Source organism: Propithecus coquereli, unplaced genomic scaffold, assembly GCF_000956105.1.
Source record: "Propithecus coquereli isolate 6110/MARCELLA unplaced genomic scaffold, Pcoq_1.0 Scaffold351, whole genome shotgun sequence".
NCBI lineage: Eukaryota > Metazoa > Chordata > Mammalia > Primates > Indriidae > Propithecus > Propithecus coquereli.
The window spans coordinates 390628-404651 of NW_012149186.1; the positions used below are offsets into that span (position 1 = coordinate 390628).

General features: G+C 45.8%; 1 protein-coding gene across 1 annotated transcript in view; it reads right to left on the reverse strand.

Moving 5' to 3' along the window:
• WDFY4 (WDFY family member 4) overlaps positions 1-14024 on the reverse strand; it is a 283986-nt gene that overhangs the window by 226305 nt on the left and 43657 nt on the right. Inside the window, exons 9-12 of the mRNA XM_012651295.1 lie at positions 13419-13871; positions 11009-11113; positions 9221-9411; positions 1643-2223 (exon numbers count right to left, since the gene is read on the reverse strand). Coding sequence (XP_012506749.1) covers positions 1643-2223; positions 9221-9411; positions 11009-11113; positions 13419-13871 — 1330 coding nt within the window. The remainder of the gene's footprint in view (positions 1-1642; positions 2224-9220; positions 9412-11008; positions 11114-13418; positions 13872-14024) is intronic.

The window sequence follows — 14024 nt, forward strand, 5'->3', positions numbered from 1 at the left end:
AAATAATTAGCACTAAATAATACTGAAAATAAAACTTGTGGATTACAGAGAAATTTATATTCAAAAAGAAAATATCCAAGTTACAAAAAAGAATACCAGAATAAGCCCAAAGATAGAAGGAAATTTTAAGAACAAAAAATAATAAACCAAAAAGTTCCAGTAGGATAAAGCTGGTTACCAGGACATGCTAAAAAATAGACCTCTGGCAGTGCGCTGAGGCGAAGGCAAGGGAAGACACCCGACTCACAGGCACGAGAGACGAGAAGCACACAGCTGCCGCCGGAGACAAGCACAAACGCCAAGACGCTACACTGCACGCGGCTATGTGCCAATAAGTTGAAACTTACATGAAATGGGAAAATAAGCTTGAAAAATAACTCATCAAGAAAATTTAAAGAATAAATAGAAACTTATTTCCACAAAAATAAATCTTCTCGTAAGAAAACTCTAGGCTCACGGTGTTTTACCGGCAAGTTCTATCACATAGCTGAGCAACACAAATAAACAATCTTTACATAAACTCTTCCAGAGCACAGAAGAGGAACACTGTGCAAGTCATGCCATGAGGCTAGCACAGATTTGATAGGAAAAATTAGTCCAGAAAGGAGTATCAAAGGCCGAACTCTCTCATAAACATAGATGCAAAAATCCTTTTTAAAAATTAGCAAATCAAACTCAGCAATAAATATAACATGAACAAGTTGGTTTGTGCAGAAATGCAAGATTAGGAAACCAGTCAATTTACCAGAGTAACCCATGAAGCAAAAAAATCGTACGATTATCTCAGTACAATCACCTCTCACCACCATACCCAACACTGCAGTCTGGGACACAGGGCACTCTTTGGATAAAACTGCACAGTGTCTTTCAGAAGGATAATCTATTGCAATATTAATTGGTATTCCGTCATTGATCCCTTAGAAGAAAGAAAAAGACACCAGCTATTGCTATTGTGTTCTCGCATTTCCCCTCCCACTCTGTGGGGAGTGGGATGGGGTGGTCCTTTGTGCTCCCTTGCTTTACTGGAATTCTGTGTCACAGAAATGAAGTAAAAGGCTGTTTACAAAAGTCTGAGCCTGTGGGAGGGTGTGGCCAGTGGATGCAGAGGAGCCACTGTCTTGTTAGGGCGAGTGGAAGGAGCAAGAAAGAATAAGAAGAGTCCCGCAATTGGGATGGACACTGTGGCTTGTGTCCTGCAAACTGAAGGACCTCAACCCGGCCCTGGCAGCGCCCTGGGGCAGAGAGAAGACCTCAGAAGGCAAAAGCTCCCGGCACACCCAGGGAGGCTGGCCCAGGCACCACGGCTCCTTGTCACAGTAAAGACCACAAAGGAGAAAGTGGGAACATCAGCGGACTCCCACTCTGGGTCTCCAGGCATCCTGTGAGCCGCCCTGGTTCCTACACGACTCAATAGCATCCTTCAACCCTGCGCTGACTCAGACTGAAGCTTCTGTCAGCTCCCAGGGTAGCGGCGCTTGGAGTCAGCAATAACTTGATTTGAAGAAATGAGTCTTGTGACATTTCTGCACACCCAATCTGTAGCTTAGCCTTCCCACCTACTGCACACGTGCAGGATGTTCGGGTAAGAAACAGGAGACAGAGATACACATTGGCAGAAGAAGGCAAGAAAGCTCTGCTCTACCTCTCCTCCAGGTCTGGCCACTGCTTGCAGTCGCCTTGGGGGTCACTGCCAGCTTCTCCCTTCCGGGTATCCACCACTGGCTCCTGCCTGGCCCTCAGGGACTCCTTCAGGTCCCTGCGCAGGTGGAGGGTGCCGCTGGCCATGCTATCCAGAAAGCCCAGGATCTGGAGACAGCTCTGTACCCTGGGTGGGAGGGAGCTGTTGGAGGAGAAGGCAGCACTCAGCAAATCAGCAAACGGCCTGGCCTTTGTGTCAGCCCTGGAGTGTAGAGGGGCTCCCTCTTCCTCAGAGGCCCCAAAACAGCCCAGCAGGCACAGGTCCTCGGCCAGCTTCTCAAAGAGCCCGTTCCTCCTGAAGAAGTCACCGTTGACAGGGTCCAGGTGCAGCGCAGCAGACATGGCACAAAGAGTGTGCAGCACCAGCTCCAGGGTCTGGCCAGGGGTCATGGCCCCCCACGCCTGCAGCGGGGGCTCATGGAGAGAGCCCTCCAGGTCGGAGAGCAGGGACAGCAGCCCATTGAACCCGCTGGAGACTCTGAAAGCAGCACGGCCCTTGGGAGTCTCCAGGATCCGGAGCAGAGACTGAAACACCAAGCAGATAAACAATGAGCAAATTCCAGAGGCAGACTAACGCTGATTTCAGGTGCATCACTGCCAAAGCATCCCCCACGCTCCTCCCTCCTCGCACTGTCAGAACAAGCCACGTGAAGGAAGATTCTGAAACACTGGGATGTCCGTATTGTACCTCTTATTTTTAGGTTTCGGTTGCCCATAGGTGCCTTCTACCCAAATCATAGGGTTGAGTGACCTGTCCCGTGTCTGGACTTAAATGCATCTCCCTCCAGAAAGCTTCCCCTGACCCCCAGTTCAGGTGCCGTCATAGTCCCCTCCCATTCCCTGATCAACATGCTCATCACATTGTACTGCAATTACTTGAGAATTATCTCAGCTCTCCACCAGATGGAAGCTCCATGAGACCAGGAACCATATCTGGCGTACTCACTGCTGTGGAGCATAGCACATGCTTAACAAGAATTTGCTACATGAGTAGAATGAACCGTCTCTCTGCTGTGCAGAACACCCACAGTGAAATCCCTATAGTAGCAGCTTATTATTCTTTATCTCCCTCTCAGTGTCAGCCTGGGTATATCTATTAAATGAGGATAGACAGTAAAATGAATTTACTTGAAACATGGTGTAAAAAGAAGTACAGGCCAAGTGTGCAGAAGCGTTTGGGCTGCTCACAGCATGCACAGTAGACTCCACCACTCTTCAGATCACTGAGATTTTTACTGGTCAGACAAACTTTTATTTCCTTTCAAATTCAAACTTTTACTGAGCGCTGAGGCTGTGCCATCCATGCAGCCCAATGCATGGCATACACCAGGTATTCAATATGCATTATTGGAAGGAAGGAGGGAGGAAAGGAGGAAGGGAGGGCCACACTTAAGCAATTCCCATTCTGTGCTAAAGCTTCACACCTGAAAGTGAAGAATGTATGGACGATTTTGGATAAATATTAAAAGCCTGTAGTTTTTGGTATTTACTTATTTATTGATCACATGGGTTGCATGGGACTCCATCTAAAACTCAGGGCATTTTATGCATGTTTCCTAGAGAGTGGCCCTATCCTTGTAGGTTCATTAGCAGACTCTGCAGAGAGGTTTGAACTGTTTTATCTTTTCAGACATTTAATGTTCTAGTAAGACAGGGAAAGAGACTGTCTGAGCAGGCACAGTTTGGAGTCAGTTCCAGGATGTGTGAGACAAAGTTCAAACAGAAAAGGTGAAAGCAAAATTCCCAATCTGGGGGAGGGATGAAGCTGTAACTTAACTGCATGGTTCAGGATGACAAACTATGGCATGGCACATGAAAGTTAGTGGGCAAAGAGAAAACTGGCAGCTCAGGGAGAAAAAAAGGAGGGAAGGGATGAAATTTCAAAACTCTCGTATACATAGAAAGGCAAATAGAAACTTAGTGAAGTTATAGGCTACTGCTAAATATGAAGTCATGCACTTTGGAGGGAAAGGTCATTCTCCAGCTCCAGCTCTAAAATGCTGGCACCCTAACCTAACACTACTGTTTATCTGAAACAACACATTGTGTGTTCCCGCTGCTCCAACTTTGTTCTCTAATATTATATCCCGCTACAAGAAACCTGAGCTGCCTGGGGAGTAGCAACCCCACGTCCGGGGCAGGAGAATGCAGGATGAGCCTGGCTGTCTTCACTCACACAGGCCAGGATTCTTGCACAGATGAAGAGAAACAGCAGCCAGGGAGCTGCGTAGGGGTTCCCACAAAACAGACTGCGTTAACTGGGAGACCCTGTGAAGGAGCAAAGTCCCCAATTATGTTTGAAATGGACAAATGGTATAAAGTGAGGTAGACAGAGTCATCCTTACCAATATGGGTCAATTGATCTTTTCCCAGTTATAGAAAAAGAAATGCATGACTTGTGGTGGTTAGATCAATGATACCCCAGCACAGCTCAGAGGGATGACTGTGGAGAAACTGAATTGTCATTTTACTCTTTGAAAGAAACTCAGCCTCAGGGCAAGCCAAGAAAAGGGTCAAGTCAGAGTCGTGGGGGAAACTTCAGGGAAATAGACTTCCCAGACTGCCAGAAAGGGGGAGAAATATTCAGGACTAGGCAATGACACTGCTTTCTCCTCTGCATCAGGATATGGCCTAATTCATCACAAATTTGGCTCAAAATCCAGGAAAGATGGACATTTGTAGACATGGCCTTAAAGAGAAGCATATAGATTGTTAGAGTAGGTTCTTCCAGAGTGGGGATGCTCAGTGGGTGTCAAAGTGCATGGCATAGGTTAGGCAAGGCCTTTCTGGATGTAGACAGTCACCACAGCTGCCTGCCCCACCCCCGGGGACCATGGGGCCAGGAGAGGCTAAGGCACATACGCTGCATCTGTGCCTGCCTTGTGTGAGCTACTCACTCCCAGAAAAATATTATTTCTTCAGCTGAGTTGGAAACTCACCCTAACCTTGAAGTCTGTGTGGTGAGTTTGGTCCCTTCCGTCCAACTGATAACCCAGAGGAAAGGCTGCACACTGGTGTGTGGGACAGCAGACATCTCAACCTGACCTGGTGCCTGGTCATGTGTCACGTTTCAGGAAAAACAAATAAGTCAGGGAGACATCAGGAAACCTTAAGCTCTATGATGCTAAACAGTCTCCATTTACGTGAGTGCTTTCAAGGGCTCCTAAGGCCACTAGGAGATTTGTTTAAGGCAAATGGAATGAATGAAGCTCTTTTGCTAATCACACGACATATTACCAAACAAATTCCAAAAAGGGAGCATGATTAAAAAACAAAACTAATCAGATTACTACTGTCATCTGAGTGCTGGGTGATCACTAAAACCTCCTCTCTCTCAAGGAGCCACCTTCCAATTGTCCAATTTGATGCCATATTACCTAAAAGAACCATCATTCAAAAAGTGTCAAGAGCAGACACTTTAAAAACAGAAGCAACACAATAATCATCCCCACTGCTACCTCTGCCTCTCAGAGGTCTGTCACCTGTAATTCCTAGGTGGTCATTTTCTTTTCCTCCCATTGGGAGGGGGAGGAGGAAGCAATGGCTGTCCTTAATTGTTGCTTTGTTTGATTTATTAAATTCAGAGTCATTATCTAAAACGGGGGTAATCTCATTAGAACTTAGACTGCTCTATTATTTCTTGGGATGGGGTTAATTTCATATTTGCAGAGTCATAAAGTAAAAAGTCCAAAATCCAATTACAAAGGCTTAATTTCATAGCAACTAAAGAGAAACATTTCTATCATAAAAGAAAATAAATACTTTGCTACTTCGGGAAACGATTTGTCAGAAACCAGGGGCCTAGGAGGAGGGTCTCCATTACTGTCATTCAACTTTGCATGATAATGCATCACACAGGGTTTCCAGTCTGCAGAAGGGAATAAATTTAATCAGCTGAAGTCAAAGTAATCAGGCTAAAGTTGGCACATTTCAAGAAAGGTCAGCATTAAGCACATTTTCTCATCCTTAACTCAGTTACCATGTCATTGTCTCTGAGTTAGTATTCCTCCAGCTTGAATCTATAAAATGGATGTCTGCTGCAAAGCGCTAACTACGTTAGGACTAACAGGATTTATTTCACATTCTATTATTTGTTATTCCTCATAATTTTCCATGTGTCATGCTGGAAGACTGGTGAGGTAATGTGATTAAGCTGAGAGTTGAACAGCTAAATGTATATTAGCAAATCAATCTGAATTTGTGCATAACCCAATCACGGTCCCACCGGCCATGGCGAGGAAATTCATTTGCTTACATTATTCTTTAACTCAGTTATCATTTACCAGAATTAGGTGGTGAAGTCACATGTGCTTCACTGTTGGTATGGAAGCACCGCTGGATTTTGGAAACAACTGCCCTAAGTTGCTCTCCTCCAGAGCCCTGGCAGATCTGCCCTGGGGAAGGGACACAGTTATGCCATAGTGTGCGTAGTATGAACGCACTTTGGAGGTGGCGAGCCTTTGTCAGGTGGGGGGCGCTGCCTCCTCCTCTGCCTTTCAGGTTGCCACAGTCCAGCACTTCCCCTTCACCACTGACCCACTCTGTAGACACAGTGCCTGCGGACAGAGTCTGCTCTCAACTTCTAAAAAGCCTCCCAGAAACAGCTCCTTTTACATCTTTGTTTCCAAAGTTCCAAGGGGTTCCCAAGATGAGTTAGGAACAAATGTGGATCCCACATCAGATTCCAGCAAACATTCCCTACTTGCTCACGTGACTCAGTGGTGATTGAGTCTGGAAGAGGCTCGTGGGCCCATCCCTCCCCACTGCCCCCTGGAGCAGCAGTGAGTTGACAGCCCTAGTCCTTGGAGAAGAACGGCAGCTCCCAGGGCCTCTGGTGCTCAGCAGTGACTTGGCACCCAGGGAAAAGACAGCACATTGAGTGCCAGCAATGACTTTGTTAAATAAGCTTCCTGAGTGTTCTTCCCTTATGTGCTCTCTTGATAGTGTGATTCTGAAATGATATTGAATCTGTAAAACACCATAATGGCTTTGCATTGCTAATTCTAGAAATGCAGTCCTATTACTCAAGGGCTGACACTCCAATAAGACGCTTCTGCCCACAGAACAAAGCAGAGCACTCTTTTCTATACTGGACACAAAAATACTTTCACTCTCCAAAGTAAAAACAAAAGTTTCCTCTCTGTGGATCTATTTGGCTTTCAACATGAACATGTCAGAAACAATTATTCACCCAATAGAAAACCAAAGTCCTGACTGCTTTGGACATGCTATCCCTGTTCCTACCAGAACATGCCAATCAAGCTGAACACAGACATATGAAGGCAAATTCTCCAAACAACATGGTGAAGTGCAAAAATCACTTAGTTTTCAGTTGCTGGTCTTAGACTCAAACTCAACTGCACCTTTAGCAGTTGTGTGATTTAACTTCGTCAGTGAAACTCTCTGTCTCTCTGCCTGTAACATTAGAAGATTGGATCCCATGAACCTGAGGTCCTTCCCAGCTCCAAATTTTCATTAATTCTTGATATATCTCCCCTTTACCTTACTCTCTGCTTTATATGTCTCTCTCAATCCCCTGACCTCATGTAACATAAGATCCACGTGTCTTTCAAAAGGCATTTAACTTTCCTTTTGTTTCATATGAATCACTTGCACTGATTTTTTGGCCCTGTCATTAAATCACGGTTTGGGTTCTTGTCATCTGGGAGACACATGATAATTATGGTCATGATGTCACTGTTGGATGGACCACTCATGATGCTGTGGCCACGCCAAGCACCTCAGGCTTAGGCCACCTGATAACAGCAGCAGCTCATACCACTATCTGACATCGGCTCTGCAGAGAAATAAAGTAGGTAAGAGGAATTGAACACCGTTCTCCAAATATTAAAAAGGTTTTGAAGAGATAGTCATAACTAACTTAGTTTGATATTTACCTAATTTGGGAAGTCAGAGCAACTTTGTACTTTTTTTTAATTCACCAATAATGAAGTGTGGTATATTAATGAAACGAGAGCATGTGCTATAAATGGGGTGTTGCTGCACATATGCACAGAAAGTCCCAAAGTCAACCCCCTGGGCGATGTTTGTGTTTACTTCTGCTCTTCTCTCATACAGCATAAAGCAAAAGAAAAGAGAATTTTTAAAAGGCATAAACCCTGTGGTCCCTAGTGCCCGGGTCGCAGACCAACACCAGTCTGTGGCCTGGGCCGCACAGTAGGAGGTGGGCAGTAGGTGAGGTGAGAGAAAGAAGCTTCATCTGTATTTACAGCCACTTCCCATTGTTCACATCATATAAACATAAGCTCCGCCTCCTGTCAGATCAGGGGCTGCATTAGATTCTTATAGGAGCGTGAACCCTACTGTAAACTGCGCGTGTGACAGATCTAGGTTGCACGCTCCTTATGAGAATCTGATACCTGATGATCTGAGGTGGAGTTGAGGCAGTGATGCTAGCACTGGGGAGCAGCTGCAAATATAGATCATCATTAGCAGAGAGGTTTGACTGAACAATAGATATAATGCCCTTGAATCATCTCGAAACCATTTGTCCGCCCCTAGTCCACGGAAAAATTGTCTTCCATGAAACTGGTCCCTGGTGCCAAAAAGGTTGGGACCACTGTATAAAACCACAGAAACAAAGGAATGAAAGGAAAGAACTGTGAAAGCTGTAAGGTAGAAAAGATGGTAGAGATGATATTTATTGTATTTCTTTTAACTATTTTAATTTGATAATCATTAACAATAATATAAAAACATATATTTCCATTACCCAAACGTGACAACCAACCTTGCTTGTCCCTCTGTACCCACATCTTTCACTGACTTTTGTTTCCTTTTCCCAGCTCACAGGTTCTCTCCTCCATGAGCCTTCCTCAACCAGGTAAAGCAGAGCTGGTCTCTCCTACTTCTCTTTCCCACAGCAGCCTGTGCTCAATGTCTAACAGGGATTTACCACACTGCAATGTAACTATTGCTCACTTATTATTATCACCAGTCTATAATCTCCCAGATGGCAAGGGCTGTATTCCATTGCATGTCCCAGGCACTCTGCACCAGGCCTGGTAATCCACAGATGCTCAATAAATGCTGGTCAAGTCACCAGTGCAGCTGTTTGGCCACCACTGGTTCAGGATTCACCTCCATAGCCTACATTGTTGCTAGGAAGTAGCTGTCTACCAGGGACTACATTCCCTTACTTCCAGGAGAGTTCTGCCCAAAGAAAATTGGAGACAGAAGTTAAGACATGCCAGTTCTACACCTGAATAAGAATACACTGCAATTCTCTCTTACCTTACTTGCTGGCTGAGTTAGGCCCAGGTGACAGCTGTCCTTGGATGACAATCCCCAATCATTGATTGGACTGTACATTAGAAAGACATTTCCAATGTGCCAGGCTACTGAGAATGTGGTACTTACCTGTTACAGCACCTAACACTACCTCATACAGCATGCTGCCTACCTATACAGTGGCCTGCTGAATAAACACACGCAAGAGCAAATGTGGCAAACTTGGTGAATACCCATGGAAAAGCCAATCATGAAGGAGGACTGAAGTCACCTTGAGGAGATCCAGTTTCAGCTGCAGCTCCCCTTGAGTGGACGAGCACAGAGCGCCCACAATGATGCTCATGTACTCCTCGGCGTTGATGACTGACAGCTGCTCCAAGATGCTGAGCGAGGCCTCCCGGTAGCACTCGTGGTCCAGGAAGATCTTGATGAAGGGCACCATTCCGTGGTCTTTCAGGACAGCTGGGGAGCACACAGACAGGATAGGGCTGGAGTCATGGGGGCCTTGGAACTTCAATCACAACAAAGTTTTTTCTGACAATTATCAGAGTTCATTTTACTACATTTTATGTTTCTCTCTTGTCCATTGGCAAGTTTTTTTGTAATCTACATCCACTATTAAAATGAGAAGAGGAAAAAAGAAACTACGGAGCTGAGAATTAAAAAGAAAAACAGCTTTCTTCTCCAGTGAGAATTTTATTTTTGAAAAAAGAAATCTTTTGACTAAGATCTACCCATAGGAGATAAGTTCAAGACAGGAGGAATAAGCTCGAGAGATCTATGGTACAACACCGTGACTATGGTTAATAACAGTGTGTTCCATTCTTGAGGGAAAAAAGAAAAGTACCCCTACTTTTTAGAAACCTAAGTAATAACAAATCTCAGCTAGATCCACGTCTCCCTTGATTTCTCCCGTAATTCCCTAACCCAGGGCCAAAGACAATTCTCTCTCTTCTCTCTGCCAAAATTCGTATAGAAAGTAAGCCAGAATTTAAGTTTCATTTCTAGGTAGTTTCTTGGGGAGAGAATTAAATAAATCTGGCTGGTGGTATGTTTTTGTTTAACTGTAATCCAAAGCATTTCTTCCCCAGGATTGATAGCTGGATTAATCCATGTGGAATAAAAACTAGGACACAACTGGAACCTCCAAATGGCTTGATACAGATTTGAGCAGACAAGATTTCTCCAGTTGTGGGCCAGGTACCCCACGCACAGAAATCACCTTGGAGGGCTGTTTAAAAGTAGATTCCTGAGCTTTACTTTGACCTACAACTAATTACATATCTGGAAATCAGCCTAGAAACGTGCTTTTTAACCAGCAGCTCTGGGGAATCTTTTGCAGACTAATGTTAGAGACTCTTTCTCTACTATAATGAAATAACTTTTTACATTTGGTGTAATTAATCTATGAAGGCCTCAAATAAAGATGCCTAAATCACCAAACTTACTGATAGGACTTTGTTGGTGTATCTATTTCATACTATAATATACATATGCATATATATTTTATGCACATTTTTTTTTAATCTAAAAGCCACATGATTTTAGGAAGCTAAAAAGATTTTTGAATGGATGGAGCTGCTAAATCCATCGTGGCTGGGTGTATATCAAATTATGTTTCTTTACATGTATTTTACTGTTTGGATATTAAAAAATTCTATAGTCAGTACAGCAGGATATTAATAGATTGAACTTTAAAAGAAGGGAACGGGCTCTGTGTTCTCATAAATTTAAAAAATTTAGAAAATGCTAGATTAAGCCTTTTTTCTTTTCTTTTCTTCTTTTCTCCTCTCTTCTCCTCTCCTCTCCTCTTCTCTTTTCTCGTCAACCTTCTTTAGTAGCCTTAGAAGTAAATGTGTCCACTGAGGTCCATATCTACCAGCTTACTAATGATCACTGAACATCAGCCAACAGCCAACCAAAGGGTTGATGTTAGCCATTAGCCACAGCGTTAGTATTGATTATTCCTTGAATATAGCCTGCGAACACTGACATAAGTAACCAGGAAATAGTTAATGTGGTACCAAGTAGTGAAAGGCAAAGCTGGTACCAGCCTTACCTGCATTCCGAACCGACCCTATCAGCAGTGTGACCACAGTTTTCAGCATCACACAGGTGAGTTCTCTTTCCAGATCCTGAACACCAGAAGTGGACTCTTTGTTTCCTGCATATTTAAGAAGCAACAAAAATGACAAAAATTTAAGTGTACATGGTATGACCCCTAATCTCTGACTTCATTAGTTTTCTGTCCTCTTAAGGAGATGTTACTACAATGCTTCCATTACAAGGGAGTGTGCATCCCAGCTCATAAGATAGACGCTACTATAGCAGAAGCAGGGGTTCTCCAACTCAACACATCGGAGTCCCCCTGCAGGGCTTGTTGCTAAAATCCAGGGTGCCATGCTGGGTCCCATCCCCAGAGTTCCTAACTCAGCGGTTATTAGACAGGGCCTACAATACACATCTCTGACAAGTTCCCAGGTGATGCTTACAGGGCTGGCCCAGGGACCACTCTTTGAGAAGCACTGCCCTAGATGATACAGGGAGCCCTTTCTCCTTGGTTTCCCTTTGGCCACTTTTGTAGTTTGCCATGTATGTCTGGGAGGGAGGACTGCCAGCAGATGCCTGAGCCATGGAGAAGCTCAGGAAATCCTGGAGTGAAAGGTGGCCCCACTGGATCCCTGAGGGCAAAACCAGGTCCCTTTGGTTACCATTGAATCCCTAGTGCCAGAAAAGTGCCTGACACAAATTAGAAACTCAATATATATTTGAAGAATGAATGAAATGAGTAACAGTACAGTTTATTAACCAGATGAAAGAATATCTAAGAAACAGCAAGATACATTTAACAACAGAAAGCACAAAGTAGACAAGATGCATCAGCTCATAAAAAAGTTCAAATTCTCCTAGGTATGGTCATAGGTCTGGGATTGGATTCAAAAACAAATTGGATGTTTGGCTGCTGAAATGCAATATCCAGCTAAGACAACACAGAGACGCTAAACAAAAAAAGATGCAAAGACTTTTCAGTTAAATGCCAAGGAAAGCAGGGGAGGCAATATATTAACCTCATTCATGATGGGATTTAAGGCAGGAAGTTACTGAGCTGTAAAAGGAAGCACATAACAAAACACTGCCAGGGCCCAGCCCGAGGCCCAGATGCACAAAGCATCCTGGGGCTCAGCACTCACAAGCCTGATCTTGTTTGCAAACGTCCTGGGGAGGGTGTGGGTCCTGCTTGGCCTCCAAAACATGCCTAAGCAGTGGCACTGAAACTCTAGGGATAAGGTGACTACATTTTTTGAGCAACTGCTGTGTGCCAGGCACAGCAAGGGGTCCTTTTCAGATATTTCCTCACGTGAACTCACAACATACCTGTGATGTAGATATCACTACCCCCATTTTACAGAGGAGGAAACAGGCTCATGGAGGTTAAGTAACTTGCTCAGGACTGTTCATTTTGTAAGAAACATGGCCAGGATTCCAGCCAGGGCTGTGTGACCCACACCCTCTCCCTCAGCTGCTTCCTGCCAGAGAGGCCCAGGAAACAGACAGACCAATGACCTTGGCTTAGGCCTGAAGCACAATACAGTGGGACAAGGAGAAGAAGGAGAGGAGAAAAAGGTGGGGAGAGGTAAGCGGCCAGATTCCTGTGTCCCAGTGTCCCTCCTCCAGGCTGATTTCCCAGAGTAGCAGGTGTAGACAGACTGAGGGAAAGACAAGAGGAGCTGGGAAAAGAGTTTTCCACCCGCTTCCTATCTGAAAGTCAGTGGAGGTAGGGGTTGCACCATGTGGGGTGTCCCCAGCAGGACACGTAGCATGGGGCTTGGGGAGGTAGGGAAAGATCCCAACCCCTGAGCCACTCTGCACCCCAACGAGAACAGAGTTCGCAGCCCCGTGGGGCAGCAGGGGCCACAGAGCTTGAGACCCCAGAGTGTGGAGGCCAAGGCAGGGGAAGGAGACGGGGACGTTGCCAAGGAGCCAAGTTATACCCCAGCATGGGACCTATACTCAGTGGAAGTGCTGGGCCAGGGAGACCCTGGTGACCTCTCTCCCAGTGGGAGACCACTGGGCTGACTGAGCAGTGAGCCAGGTAGCCGTGTCCCAGCAGACCCCAGAAGGGCCTCCAGATCCCCAGGCCTCTCCAAGCTCCCAAGCCTGAGGACCTGTCACACCCTGCTATCTCCCCATCTACACATCTAGGGAATGTCTAGGGCAAGAGATATCTGAAAGCTGAGAATTCACAGGGCCTGAGTTAGCCACAAGTTCACCATCCCACTTGCCTCTTCGTGGGGAAGATTGGGAGGCTGCCTGCTGTTTGTGAAGCCCTGTGTCCCGGTACTTTCCTAGTGATGCAAGCATGTCACTTTCTCTGCTACATTTACGGGTGGCCAGGTTGGCACGCAGCCCAAGTCTGGCTGACACTGGCCCCAGCCCATTTGCCCGCCCCTCCAGACACCCAGTGGCACCTGACTTCCTCATGATCTTGGCCTGTCTCCGCAGCTGTGCCAGCAGCATGCCCAGGAGTCCCGAGTCCCGGAAGATGTCACTGAAGAGCGGGTCCCCACCAGCAATATTAAGGATGCTCTGCAGGGCCACAAGAGTGCAGGATGGCTCGGGACTCTCCTTGATCAGATGCTGCACCTTCCGCAGGATCTCGTGGGGCACGTAGCGCAGCTCGAACACCAGGGCCTCCAGCAGCCGGAAGAAGTGCACCTGCACCGGGGCCGGCTTCAGGGGCACGAGCTCCACAAATTGGGAGACGGGCTGCAGGGTCCACTCCAGCAGGAAGAAGTTTCGAGCGTTCCAGGCCCACATGGTCCTGATGGCCGACAGGACTTGCGTGCAGAGGACAGAGTCGCTGGACTTGTGGAAGACATTCTGCAGGACCTGGAAGGCCTGAAGATTCTTAACAGTCACCCCTGAAGAGAAAACAAGAATCACCCTGAAAGCCATTTCTCCCGCCTATGTCTAAATTAGGTGCTTTCATCATCATTAGGATGCTGCTTGAAGTTGCTATTTTCTAGCTCCTGTGGGTACGTGTCTATCGGAAGTCCAGAAAAGCCAGCCACCCA